The sequence below is a fragment of the Schistocerca nitens genome, chromosome 2 (assembly GCF_023898315.1).
Source record: "Schistocerca nitens isolate TAMUIC-IGC-003100 chromosome 2, iqSchNite1.1, whole genome shotgun sequence".
Lineage (NCBI taxonomy): Eukaryota > Metazoa > Arthropoda > Insecta > Orthoptera > Acrididae > Schistocerca > Schistocerca nitens.
In genome coordinates, this window is record NC_064615.1 from 746,902,161 (window position 1) to 746,916,755 (window position 14,595).

Here is a 14,595-nt window from a genome sequence, read left to right on the forward strand (position 1 = left end):
AGAGCTGCATCAAGCCAGTCTCAGGACAGAAGACCACAACAACAACAACATCCGAAAAATTAGCGCACTTTGATTTTTTCGCAGATTTTGTCATTCTAATGCATCGAAATAACAAGACGCAACCAGTCGAATGAACCACGGAAACTTGTACTAGTAAAAATGTGCTGATAACAACGCGAATGGATCCATTTAGTATGCGATATGAGTGCTTCAAATCTTGCGGAACTTTTTCTATGCGTGTAATATGTGGCTAGTAAATTCAGTTTGGACCTTACAGCCACTAAGGAGGGGACGTTGCCCCTGGACGCCGCCCACCTCGCAGCCTTCCTTCCGGGAAGAGCAGCGGAGGCGCCGACCAGCTGGAGCTGGAACCTGCTGACAACCGCGCCTCGCCGCGACCTTGGCGCCGTCGCCCCGCAGGGCCACTTTCCACGGGTCAAGGTCACGGCCGGCGCTCTCGCCTCCTCTCCCTGTCACGGATCGTAAAAACTGCCCATCTGCTAAAACACACACCTCCAAAGTATCATTTCTGAATCTCGCAGTATAGGATAGAGGATGTGCAGAAAGATACGAGTTAACAACCGGTAATCATCAGTGAAAGTTACACTAGTAAAAAGACGCACCGTGAAGGAGATACGCAAATTGGTCACTTTTTAATGTTTATGTAGGTGTCGACGGAAAATGCAAAACTAAAGCTGAATTGTAAACTTCGGCGGCCAATGAATGAATATTTGACGCTGCAGCTCCATTTCTTCGCCCAACAGGCAAGGATATTAAACAGGGGACACGCCGATACCAGGGTATAAATTCTTTGCCAGTTTTATTCCGTGTACTCAGCTGGACAGTAACTATACCTCGCAGACAGGCGCGTGAACAATAGACACAGAAGTCAGCGTTTGAGAGAGGACGTGTAGTTGGCACCAAAGAACCGGTTGGAGTAATCGGCGAATCGCTCTACGCTTGAGTAGGAGTGATGCCACAATTCCACGATGTTGTCAGGAATGGGTGAACCGTGGCCGAACACAGCGGCAACAAGGAAGCGGTCGACCTAGAGAGGCGACAGGACGTCAGTACCGAGGAATAGTTCGAGACGCACTGAGAGCCCTGGATTCATTATTATCATCGACCCGACGTACAACTGGTGTTTCATTGACTGTAATCACTATTAATAACGGGCTCACAGAAAGGAGGCTGAGATCACGGCGCCCCTTGCGACGACAACCATTGACCTCTGTACATCAACAAGCCGATCTACAGTGGTGTCGGGAGCATTCGGCCTGGAATCTTATTGACTGGAGTAGAATTGTTTTCAGTGACGAGTCCCGTTTCGAATTTGCATCGATGATCAATGGAGACGTGTATGAAGACGTCCCGGACAGTAGTGGAGTACCAATCTGGCTGTCGCCCGCAGTACGGCCCGACAACCAGGAGTGGTGGTCTGGGGTACATTTCTTTTCGTCGCAGGACCCCTTTGGTTGTCATCCGCGGCAACTTAACAGCACAGCGGTACCTCGACGATATTCTACTCCCTGTTTTGTTGCTCTTCATGGCAAGCCACAAGGGCCAGAGGAAGACCAACGCGTTGTTGGCTTGCTCAATTTGCACAGCTGTTTCTCTTGAATAAATCATGGAATTTTTCTGTTATTGTAGCCGTTTGTTTGCCTTTAAATGTACATCATATCTACCGATATCCGTCCTATTCGGATAATTCCTTCGTGGGGCGTCATTTTCTTTTTGTCTTAGAGTGTGTTTCATACTTTTTGAAATAACTGCAGATGAATGCAGAAAACAGCAACCATAAATTATTCTATGGTAATATTAATTTCTAGTTGAGAGACGTGTCTTATTTATTGCGTTCGAAACTGATATTATGGATGTTAGTTATGTAAGCCAAGTGCATATAACTATAATTATAAAATGATATTTAATAACTTCCCTTTCCGTATCAGTATCCTAAATCGGCTTTTCCTCATTTTCTCTAATAACTGCTTCTTTGATAGTGAAGTCACACTCACACACACACACACACACACACACACACACACACACACACACACACACACACACACAATGTCGATAGAGAATATACCGCAAAAGCAAGAAAGAAGAAACTAATTAGTACCAGAAATGAGATTAATAGTGAACTTAACATCAAAACAGGGGACCACGAATCAGAGGAAGTGAAGAAATTCTGCTACCTAGGAAGCAAAGTAATTCAAAACAGACGAAGCAAGGATGACATAAAAAGCAGACTACCATAAGTATGAGGACATCCTGGCCAAAAGAAGTCTGCTAGTGTCATAGTTTCTCATATGAGGAATAAAATTTTGACAATGTACGTTTGGAGCACAGCGTTGTGGTAGTGCGTCATGGACTGTGGGAAAACCGGAACAGAAGAGACTCGAAGTGTTTGAGAAGTGGTGCTATATAAGCATGTTGAAAATTAGGTGCACTGGTAACGAGAAAAATGAGGAGGTTACTGTAGAACAGATGTGGAAAGGAACGGATGGAGAACACTGAGAAGAAGGAAAAGGGTAATAGGACATGTGTTAACGTGTCCGAGAATAACTTTCGGTCTATTAGAGAGAACCGTAAAAGGTAAAGCCTGTAGAGGAAGACAGAGTAAGGCATATATCCAACAAATAACTGAGGACGTAAGGTGAAAGTGCTACTCTGAGATAAAGAGGATGGCACGAGAGAAGAAGTCGAGCCAGGAAGGGGAAAAAAGCCTTTCTTTCTTGTTTTCTTCTAGGTGTTAACATTTTACAATGAGTATTCAAGACAATTTTGAACGGAAGTTTTGCTGTTATTGTAGTGGGCCCTTTTTGTTGCCAGCACGAAAGGCGTTCATAATTGCAACATTATCATCTTTGAGAACAAAAATATATCATCATCTAACTTTATTCATAAAATACAGTATTAATATTGCATATAATTCTTGATATCTGTACGACACAGGGAACATATCATACGTAGCAACAACACAGGTTTAGCTGTAGGAACTTTCCGCACAAACCTCTACCTACAATGTATTTTCGGGTCTGACAAGAAGAAAACTTCTTAGCTCACTGGAAAAAGCAGCCATTGCCTCGAAGCGATCTACTGGCGTAACTACGAACTAACACTTGTCAACGAGACAGCCATCACTCAAATGCGTAGCTTTGTTTATTGGATAGTGAGCACGTCCACCGTTACCAGCAGGGACCCACGATAGTAATTGTTAAACCCTCGTGTAATTTACACTTCTTTTTATTGACTAGTACAATGTACCCGTACTCGTAATAGGAAAGCACATCAGATCATGATACAGCACAAATTCAGATACTGGATTACGCCAAGCGAATATCATGTTCATTCGGTTTTCTACATAATTGATTTATATTGCTTGGAAACACCAGTGACATGCACAATCCTTTGGTATGAGTGCTACAATGTTTCTATCACCGGTCTTACAGACAGAAATTACACGTGTTTCACAAGATACTCTCTTTTACTGTTTACTTTAGAGATATATAATGTGTCCTCAACCACAGCCTACATTGCTACGGCATTCATCAAAAAGCCTGTATATTATTAAAAGGAATAGTAATATCTAATTATCTTTTACTATGTCACAGTTGGTAACAAGTTTCATTTAGTAAGTAAACCAATGTTGTATGCAGGGAAAGCTTCTTAGATATTCGTACCACTTATCACTGTTCATACCAAAGTTGTATTCAGAGAAAGATTTTTAGATATTCGTACGATTTACCACTTTCTGTACCGAAAGTATCTCAACAGGCACAGAATGACAGAAGTGACTCGTTATTACCTTCTTTCTCACTCTTTTTTGTTCAACGCTTGCTAGATGAAACTTTAAACGTTACTTGGTAGCAGAAATTTCTTTTCTTACTTCGCAGAATGTGCTAAAGTGATTTCACCGCGATCTCTGCTTCTGCTTGGTCATGCTTAGGTGAAACATTTGTGGCAGAATTGTGTTTCGATTCTTTGTACTCGTAATAAGTCACGTAATCAAATCCCCTGACGCATAAAAGCAGGCTATCTAATTCAGTACAGTAAGTGCGCGTGTGTGACCTCATCGTTATGAACAAAGGAAGCCGGCCGGAGTGGACCAGCGGTTCAGTCTGGGACCGCGCGACCGCTTTCAATTTTTTTCACCTGCGCTCAGAAAGTCAGATTTTCTGTAATTATTTTTCTTAGTGGAGGGTCTTTCCCTTTCTGTACTGCCTTAGTCGACTCCCTTGGTTTGCCGCAACCGTCTCGGATATTTTGTTGAGAGCAGCTACAGCCAGTCGGACAATGTGCATGTGCTTATTTTGCTTGCTGGAATGTTATTCGTCAGACCACAAGCACAATCGTATGATCAGGCCCGCTCGTAAGCCACTGTATAGTATCCTGTGCTCAACGTAGCTTGTAATTTGTAGAACCCTGTCGTTTTCCAGACTCTCAGTTTTCGTTCTTCTGTATTCTCCCTACGTTAGCTGTGAAATCCGGAAATTGATATACGTAAAAATACACGGTGGTGGCCGAGCGGTTCTAGGCGCTTCAGTCTGGAACCGCGCGACCGATATGGTCGCCGGTTCGTATCGTGTCTCGGGCATTGATGTGTGTGATGTCCTTAGATTAGTTAGGTTTAAGTAGTTCTAAGTTCAAGGGGACTGATGACCTCAGCTGTTAAGTCCCATAGTGGTCAGGGCCATTTTTTTCAGCTGCCCCTAACTGTAGGTTTTATGCAACCCGCAATGCCTTCAAAAGCAACCCACGAAATTTTCGTATTCTCTTGCTAGTTACATGAAAACTAGTAGTCCAAAAAACAAAAAAAGGGGGGGGGGAGGAATGAGAACTTTTTGTAGAAAATTGTATGTAGTTAAATTTTGTATCAGGATACGTTTCCACTGGAGGCCACGGTTTTTGAGTTATTGGAGGAAAAACGCATTTAAAGTTCACTTTTCTACGTTTTTCTTCAATAATTCGAAAACTACAGCCTCTAGCGAAAACTTCTCCCAGTACAAAATTTAACTGCATTTAATTTCCTACAAAGAAGTGCTTTTCATTTTTTTCTGTTAGACTAATTATTTACTCGTAGTGAGTCAGAGAATGTAAAAATTTTGCACGCGATATTTCAATGTGTGGCGGGTCGCATAAAACATGTAGTGGGTGGGAGGAGCTGACTCACCCTGTATGTACGCTTCTACTATTTTTTTTTTCATTGAGAGGATGGAGGAGGGGGTTCATGACCTGGTGCATCGCCACCTGACAGTAACAGAACAGTGAACGACCCGCGTTAACTCGAGGCCACCTGAGCTATTGTCGCGTGTCGACCTCCGCGCACGCTCTGTCAGAGCTCTGAATCAGATACGGGGCGGCCGCGCCGGCGCCATCCGGCGTCAGCGAGAGTGCAGAGTGGGATGGGTGGGACCTTGGGGTAATTTCGCGCCAATAGCCCGGCGGAGCGTGGAGCGTGGCATCCGCTTCCTGGGCCGCTCTTGAACCCGCGGCCCCTTCGGCGCCCTCGCGCGATGCTGCGCAGACAGATGCGCAGGGCAATGGCTCACCATTCCTACTGGCTTCCTCTCTCTGACGAGCATTTTCCCCGAGGCGACGTCTTAGCCAAGCGGAACAGCGCGTTAAGCGCCGGAAGGCTATTCATTTGTTTTTCAATTCAGTTGCCTCATCACGGTCTCCTAGGCATCCGTCGAGTGGTAAAAGTTGCTGGAGATCATGGTCAACTCCACTGCCACGTATTTTTAGGCTCTAGTGGAAGGGTAGAGTTCCCAAGGACAGCACCTTACTGTTCGTCTGATTCTACTTCCACAACAGCCTCAAAGATTTACACAGTGTGCCAAATAGTTAGCTGATTTTTTTTTGCAGGAACACTGTGAAAAACGCGCCAGACGTGGTTACTAGATTGTGCTGCCACGCAGACGCTTCGACAATATCGATGATTCAGTCAATGCAAGCACAGCTGCCGTGAAAGTAACATCGTGCAAGTAGCACCAGTCAAACGTAGTAGCACCATGGATAAAAGCGCTGTCATAAAATTTATCTGTAAATTTGAAAATCAATGGTTTACAAACAAATGCAACATCTTTGCGGCTATGACTGTCTTAGTTGTGCACAAGTGTTCCGTTATTTTCCACCATTTAAAAATGGAAAGGCGTGGAAATTCCTGTGTCTGCCTGGCCAGATGAAAATTTGGAAAAAGCCAAGGAAGGTATTGCCAGTGGTGCTTGCAGTGAAACTTAGAATCAGTAAGCAAACGACCTTGTCCATTTTAGAGAATTATTTCTTTCCAGTTCGCCCCACATTTATTGACAGAAGAGCAGTGATAGGATCGGGCTGCATGTTGCGTCAGTTTCGTCGACATAGTTGAATAGGAAATTAATCTATTGAAACGAATGTTAACTACGGTTGAAAGCGGATGTTTTCACTTCGATCCAGAGACAAAACGTCAGGGTATGGAGTGGCATGGAACATCATACCGAGACAGAAGACACTCTGGTTTCAGAAGTCACCCATCAGGATAACGGTGATTTTTTGTTCGGTGCTTGCTTCTGGAGTTATCCATCGTGAATTTCTCCCCAAGGGCACGACTGTGACCGGACATTACTAGTTAGGAGTCATTGGACGCCTCTTTTCTCTCATGCTTCGTGTAAGGACAGCATCTGTTCCAAGGCAAGAGTTGGTGTCTTCTGCATGACAATGCACCGGATCACTATGCAGTACCCATGGCAGAGTCTTTGGCATCAGAAGAGGTCTGCATGCTGGAATAAAACCCTATTCCCCTGATTTTACACATGCAGACATTTTTTGTGCCTTAAATGGGGAACGTTCCTGTGATACTGAGGTTGTGACTGACAGACTGAAGAATGCACAAAATCAGGACTTTCAGCGTTCATTCAGGAACGAGTGATCCATGTAAACATTGTGCGGTGGTGCAGGGGGACTATTTTGAACGTATGTAACTGCGAAATTGAAATAAAGTTCTTAGTTTGGGTGTTATGCTAGTTATCTCATTGCTTATTTGGTGCATTGTGTAGAGCAGTGGTTCCCACCCTAGGAGTAAGTGACGTCAGGAGGCGGTCGGAGGGTTGGTAAAATTTTATTTTTCGGGGGGGGGGGGGTGAAAGTAAAAAGAATTCTAGTACCGTTGAGCGTTGAGTCACACTATCATTATTTCGCTGGACTCTATGATTTATTCGATTTCTAACTAATTATTACCCAAAATTTTCAAATATTTGTCTTAACGTGTGATGCAATATAGCAAAGGGCAAAACCTGTGTAACTAATGTATGAACGGTATTTGAAATTTGAGAGCAGTCAGCAATGAGCAGCACTTACCGCAATGGATTACAATTACTTGGCGTGGAACGTTCACTGTTTCGACCGAACTATCGCCTCACTTAGGACTGATTGTTTCAGCAGTTTGCTGTTTGGTCGCCAAACAAAAGGTATTGTTTTCGTTTATGAACTAGCAACATTGTAGATTTATATGTGCTTAATTTCGGCTTAGTAGGACGTGTGGCGAATATTTTATCAGCACAAGACACTGCTGCCAGTTCTCTTCGGAAAGTGGAGCTTTACCAGCGTAAGGCTCAAGCTGAAGACGTTTCGATGTTCCCGGAACAAACATTCACATTCGACGCAAGCGGTGAAAAATGCCCACAAACAGATGAAATTCCATCCCTTGACATCAGCCAAAAATTTTTAATGCCTGTTTCTTTATTCGGAACATCGAAAATTAAATGCCTGCATTCTAAGATGATTTTCAGTGAATGAAACAATTTTTTCAGTTATTGAAAGTCGGGGAAAGTTAAAATATTTTGTTGAGCTCGAAGGTAACACATTAAAAATAGGTTCTGATTAGACAGAATTTGTAGCGCTTTCGAGAAAAATTGGTGACGAATTCCATTATTATTTAAAAAATTAAGAATACTGATTTCATTCCCCTTAACTTAGAGAACTGAAGGTGATTTTTTGACTATGACAGCAATGAAAATAAAAGGTAGGACCAGTATGAAATTGGAGCATGAACTTACGATGTGAATCGACAGAGCAAAATTGAATATAAGAAAGTATTGACAGAAATGAGCTATACAAAACCCCCATTATATTTGGTTTAATAGGAAACTCATAAAACAAGTGAGAGTTGTTTGCTCGAATGTCAGTTGAATGTTATTTATCATCCTTCACTTAAAAAAGTGTTGATTTCTTTGCAGTTTACAGTTATGTTGTTGCTAAACGTTTGGGCGGTATTATCTGACATCTAATCTCGTTAGGTGATAATATTATTAGAAAAGTTAGAACCATTAATCTAGAATCCAGCCTCTGGCGAGATTATCGGAAGCAAAAGTAAAGATAGAAGTGGAATTTGTTCCAGAGATCAGAGAGGCTAGAGGCGAATCACTGTGTGGCCTCAGTTGCCTGAGACTGCAGTCATGTATGTGAGAGTTGGGTTTGCGTGAGTGTGTACGTGTGTGTTTGTCGGATATTTTGATGAAGGCCTTACTGGCCGAAAGCTATATTTGTGACAGACTTTTTGTTGTGCCTATCTGCTACTCAGCATCTCCTCTATATAGTGAGTAGACACTTTCCTTTTCACAATATTGTTACATTCGATCCTGGATTTTCGATTGTTTGATTGTATGATCACTGAAATATTTTCACCGGTATTGTAGTAATTACGTTGACGTGCTCTTATAACAAACTGAAGAGGGCGTTGGTGTCTGCGACAAGGGTGAGGATCACGATGGGTTAGATTTCGCGGGCTGAATTAACGACCGATTATCTGGTACGCTGGCCAACCTGTGAGTGGCTTTTAGGCGCATTCGTGAGCCTAGCTAGGCTACTCTTGGTATGGCGTCCAGTCCAAGCCTGAGGAAGTCTTGAAACATTAAAACGCATACAGCAATATTCATAACCCAGAATTCTAATATTTTACGAGGAAAAAGAAAATAAAACTATTGATTAAAAAGGAAACCTATCGATCAAAGCATTATATTTCATGAATTCCGTGAGAAGCGATGTCAAATGTTAAAGGGACATGGAAAGAATTAACTACTGGTAAAGCCAATAATATAACAGAGACGGCGATAGAGAAAAACCACACGATGAAACAGATCTACATTTCCGGAGTGAAATCAGCGGTCCCGCGGCAGACTGAAATTGTGAAGGTGAGCCATCATAGCAAGTTATCGCAGTGTGCCGGGCCACGAGAAATAGCTGCCAAAGCCAGAGTTCTAATGATTCTGTCCCGGTCTGTCGCACAATTCCGGCCCATGACGTAAGATGCGCTCTAAGAGTTCCTAAAAGAAATGATGGATTACGAAAGCCCTCAATTAATGATGACAGACCACGTTGTTCTGACAAGTAAACACGTCTCTCTGGAAGTTCCAGATGACAGCTCCCTTCTTGCAGAGAAAAGGCCTCTCGCCTATTGTTGGTTGAGGGGACGTTAGTATATTCCAAATACAGTTCCCGCTGCAGATGAGTGGCACGAGCAGTGTGCAGAGAGTTACCAGACGGTGGCTGTTGCATGTCTCCGGGTTGCCATTTGCCCACCAAGACTGCCACCCTTTCCTACAACGACAGGTTCTGAGGACCTTCCACCTAGTTTTCATCTCCGAGACTTTCGGATGGATCCTTGAAACAAAATTCCTTGCAGTGACTGGTAGTGGTGCTACGTTGTTGTTAGAGGCATGTCGGTATTGCGCACATATACAAACAACTTCTTACGGCACTCGATATTAAATTTATGCGATGTAGTTCCAGACTCTTTTACATATTTTCTCAATCTTGTGAACTCTTGTTATTTACCGTGCCAAATACGCTACCATCTGAAGTGAATAAAGAGCCCACTGTATTCCCATCAAATTCGTACCTTTGGTACTTTATTCCTCAAGAGATTATTAATAATGGAGGTCTTGTTTCTCGGCCATGATTACAACTAACATTATATACAAATAAACTTCTTCGGATACTTACAGCAATGCAACTTTTCAGAAACAGAATGACGATGAAGTTTTCGATGAATAGAAGTCCAAGCAGTACTTTTAATATGCAACTGTGACAAGTGTGGTAATATTGCAGGCTCTATGCGCACCACTTCATGAAAACTGAGAATGCGAATCGTCAACATGTTAATATAATAACAAACATGATTGTGTATTTTGTGATGTAAAAAAAAATACTCATAATAATAAATCTTATGTCAAATACTTTTCCAATATTTTAGAGGAAATCTGAACCACGTGTCGTAAAATATTGAATTTCATCGTTGCATGCAACGACTGTTCTGAGTTAGTGAATATAATATAGCACAATAATCCATTTAAACACCAAATATACCTAAATTTTAGAAAACTGTTTAAATCGTATAATTAATTAGCTCAAGAGGTTTCCTTTCTCACTCCTTTCGCTAAAGAGTGATTTTAATGGATTCGGTCAGCTTTAATTCTGAACCCTCCATATAATGATGCTAGAAGTAGTTCTGTGAGCCACCACAGTAGATTTGTGTAGAGCTATAAACTATAAAAATCAGTGAAATGTACGACGCGGATGCTCGCATCGTTTCATGGATATTTTTTCACAGAATCTTGTCAGATCCACATTTGGTGCCAACACGTCGTGGTACGGATACGAGTATTCATCTCAAAATGTGTACGAAATTTTCTGCGATGTTTTACGTCAGCCTGTGACTCCCTTGTTGACAAGCCCCTCGACTTACGCGACACACCTTATGGTTAGTCTCCTCATCGCTACGCATTACACAGAATGTGTCTCCTATGGGTCGTCAGGCGCATTTTCTCTGGTGTTTCGGCAGGTATTTGCAATTTTGTTTTCCCAACATGTAGCTGAAGTCAGCTCAAACAAATCTACATCTACATCTACATCCATACTCGGCAAGCCACCCGACGGTATGTGGCGGAGGGTACCCCGAGTACCTCTATCGGTTCTCCCCTCTATTCCAGTCTCGTATTGTTCGTGGAAAGAAGGATTGTCGGTATGCCTCTGTGTGGGCTCTAATCTCTCTGATTTTATCCTCATGGTCTCTTCGCGAGATATACGTAGGAGGGAGCAATATACTGCTTGACTCTTCGGTGAAGGTATGTTCACGAAACTTCAAGAAAAGCCCGTACCGAGCTACTGAGCGTCTGTCCTGCAGAGTCTTCCACTGGAGTTTATCTATCATCTCCGTAATGCTTTCGCGATTACTAAATGATCCTGTAACGAAGCGCGCTGCTCTCCGTTGGATCTTCTCTATCTCTTCTATCAACCCTATCTGGTACGGATCCCACACTGCTGAGCAGTATTCAAGCAGTTGTCGAACAAGCGTACTGTAACCTATTTCCTTTGTTTTCGGATTGCATTTCCTTAGGATTCTCCCAATGAATCTCAGTCTGGCATCTGCTTTACCGACGATCAACTTTATATGATCATTCCATTTTAAATCACTCCTAATGCGTACTCCCAGATAATTTATGGAATAAACTGCTTCCAGTTGCTGACCTGCTATATTGTAGCTAAATGATAAGGGATCTTTCTTTCTATGTATTCTCAGCACATTACACTTGTCTACATTGAGATTCAAGTGCCATTCCCTGCACCATGCGTCAATTCGCTGCAGATCCTCCTGCATTTCAGTACAATTTTCCATTGTTACAACCTCTCGATATACCACAGCATCATCTGCAAAAAGCCTCAGTGAACTTCCGATGTCATCCACAAGGTCATTTATGTATATTGTGAATAGCAACGGTCCTACGACACTCCCCTGCGGCACACCTGAAATCACTCTTACTTCGGAAGACTTCTCTCCATTGAGAATGACATGCTGCTCATCACGTTATTCCTTCGACGCCCATTGTCGATTGAAAGCGTCGGTTTGTTTCCCGCCACAAACAAAGTAGTTTTAAAGTGAATTTTTACGCGCCCATTCGACACAGTGGTCCCCAATTATTGTAGTGCGATATTTGTTTTATCGGTCTGTAATTAGAGGGACAGTAAAGCACGAGGAATCACGATTGCTCCAGCAGCGGCAGCATCACCCTGGCCCCCGCTGACTTGTTCGTGTTTTACTGTTCCTATTGATACATATCAGCAACACGAATAACGCACTAGAGTAATCTAGTAGCTCTCTGCGGAGTGGGGACATGTAGCTCGACGCTGGGTGTCGAAGGAAAGACGTGATGAGTAGGATGTGTTCGGACTGACACCAGCTACACGTTGCAAAAACGAAATTGAAAATATCTGACGAAGCACCAGAGAAAATGCGCCTGACGATCCATAGGAGAAATACCCAGTACATTGTTAGCGACACGTCGCATCTTGGCACGGGTAGCATTATGTATCTACCGCCGAACGATTTGTTTGGCGTATCGGTAATAAATCATATACATAAACCTTCCCCTATATTCTAGTAAATCTGTACTAAAATCCCTGCAGTACGTCCCGAGATTGTTCTTCACATACATACAGAGAAAAGAGGCCGGTGACTTTACGTTAGTAACGTGTGTAGAACGGTGAAGCACTCAGGGTGTCGCTGAGCTGAGCAGAGACGTGACGTGACGTGTGGTGCGGTGCTGTCCTGCAGGTACGGCCGGCTGAACGTGCTCCGGTGGCTGCTGTGGGAGGCGGAGATGCCCGCGCTGGAGCGCAGCGCCAACGGCGCGCTGGCCCTGCACTACGCCGCCGCCAGGGGCTGCCTGGACTGCGTGCGCCTGCTCGTCGAGTCCTCCAACGAGCTCAGGTAGGCGCTTCTAATCACGTTCACGTTCGTCAACGTTCCAGCACTCGGACCGATTGGCCCGGAGTATATCTGTAGCAGTAGAACAATGTGCCAGCCATGAAGCCGACTTCATACGGGACTTACCGTTCAGAGTGCAACGCGCTGAGGTGATCTCCGCAAAGATCCTGAACGCACGCCAACTATCTGACTTGTTCATACTGTACTTACACCGCGACCTAATCATGTGCGATCGCAACCAGCTCCAGTGGCAGCTGTAGGCTACAGGCGACGAGCGCGAGCTTCACACGAGTTCCCGAAATGCACAAGTGTAAAATAACTTCTAGGCAGATCAAAACTTTGTGCTGGACTGTGAATCGAACCTGGTACCTTTGCCTTTCGCAGGCAAGTACTCTACCCCTGAACTACTCCAGCAAGACTTACGACCATCCTTAATAGCGTTACTTCCTCCAGTACGTCATCTCTCACTTTCCAAACTTCACAGGACTTCTCCTACATACCTTGTGGGACTGTCACAAGGAAGGCACATGCGCAGTAGTGGAATAGCCAGAGCCAAGGGAATAGGTAGGTAGGAGATGACGTACTGATAGGACTAAAGCTGTGGGGGCGGCCCGTCTGTCGGGCTTGGGGACGTCAATTCTTTAGGCTGTGGCTAACCCAGTTCTCCGCAATAGCCTGTCTTCGACGAACGTTAGTTCACAATATATACAGGAGAACTTCTGCGAAGTTTGGAAGGTACGAGATGAAGTACTGGTGGAAGTAAAGCTGTGCAGGTGGGTCCTGAGTCCGGCCTGGAAAGCTCAGTCGGTAGGAATATTGCCAGTGAAAGCCAAGGTTACATGTTCGCGCCACTGTCCGCTTCATAGTTATAAGACGCTAGGAAATTTCAAAGGCAAATTTAGTCAAGATCGTCGTGAGCCGATACTCTATAATCCAAATAGCAACCCACACAATGTTAGATTAACAGTAATCTCACCTGGCGGGGCAGGATGATGTACTGCGAGCAGACTAGTTTCGCTCTATCACTGTACGTCTTGCTATGTGTGTGCAGGGTGTTCGTGCAGGGTGTTCATAAACAGCCTGAAAAGGTTGCGGGGGTGCTGTAGAGGAGGTAGTGCTGAGAAATACTTGTTAGCAGAAAAATTCGATACGTTGCGCTATTTCCGAATTATTTACCATTGAAGTTAGCCAATCTGGTCGTCGTGCGCACGAATTCAAGCAGCGTGCCACAGACAGTGTTGCCAAATTACTTCTTCGCTTTTTTTCGCTAAACCGAATTAAGGCAGCTTTCGCTCACCTAGCTTAAATTTATCACTTTCGGACAGGTACATTTTCACTGGTAGCGAGCATTTGAATAAGTCGTAACTCAGGAACCCCCAGATGTATGTGCATCAGCGCATTTTTAGCGCTTCTGTGTAGCTAGGCACAAGGCCAGGGACCAGTGCATTATCTACATCTAACTTGCTCTCTGTCGGGTCTTTGTCGGAGCCTATCGAAGGTAGCAAAGTTAGAGGTACGGCTAAACGTAGGCCCTCTCGCATTTTATCGGAGAGGTCGGCTCTCTTCAAGTTCAGAATGTTCAAATGAAGAGCAATTGCCGTCGCGAAAGGGCACAACATTAGCTTGTGACTGGGCTGGAGCATGGCAGAACGAACAGTCTTCGGATAATGTGTTTGTCACGGTATGACATTCCAGCTCGTGGATAAAGAGCATCGTATCTCGTGGCAAACGGTTCCCGGGACGCGTAAAGTGATTCGCGTAGAATAGCCACAATGTTCACAGATCATTGCGGACTACTTCTCGACGCAAGGACACTGCAGAGTACGGGACCTGTGTGCCTCAGTCTACAT

The 14,595-nt window shown here is 44.0% G+C and overlaps 1 protein-coding gene across 1 annotated transcript in view; it reads left to right on the forward strand.

Moving 5' to 3' along the window:
* The window catches only part of LOC126235303 (uncharacterized), a 485,532-nt gene that overhangs the window by 89,180 nt on the left and 381,757 nt on the right, over positions 1-14,595 (forward strand). Inside the window, exon 2 of the mRNA XM_049944027.1 lies at positions 12,593-12,748. Coding sequence (XP_049799984.1) covers positions 12,593-12,748 — 156 coding nt within the window. The remainder of the gene's footprint in view (positions 1-12,592; positions 12,749-14,595) is intronic.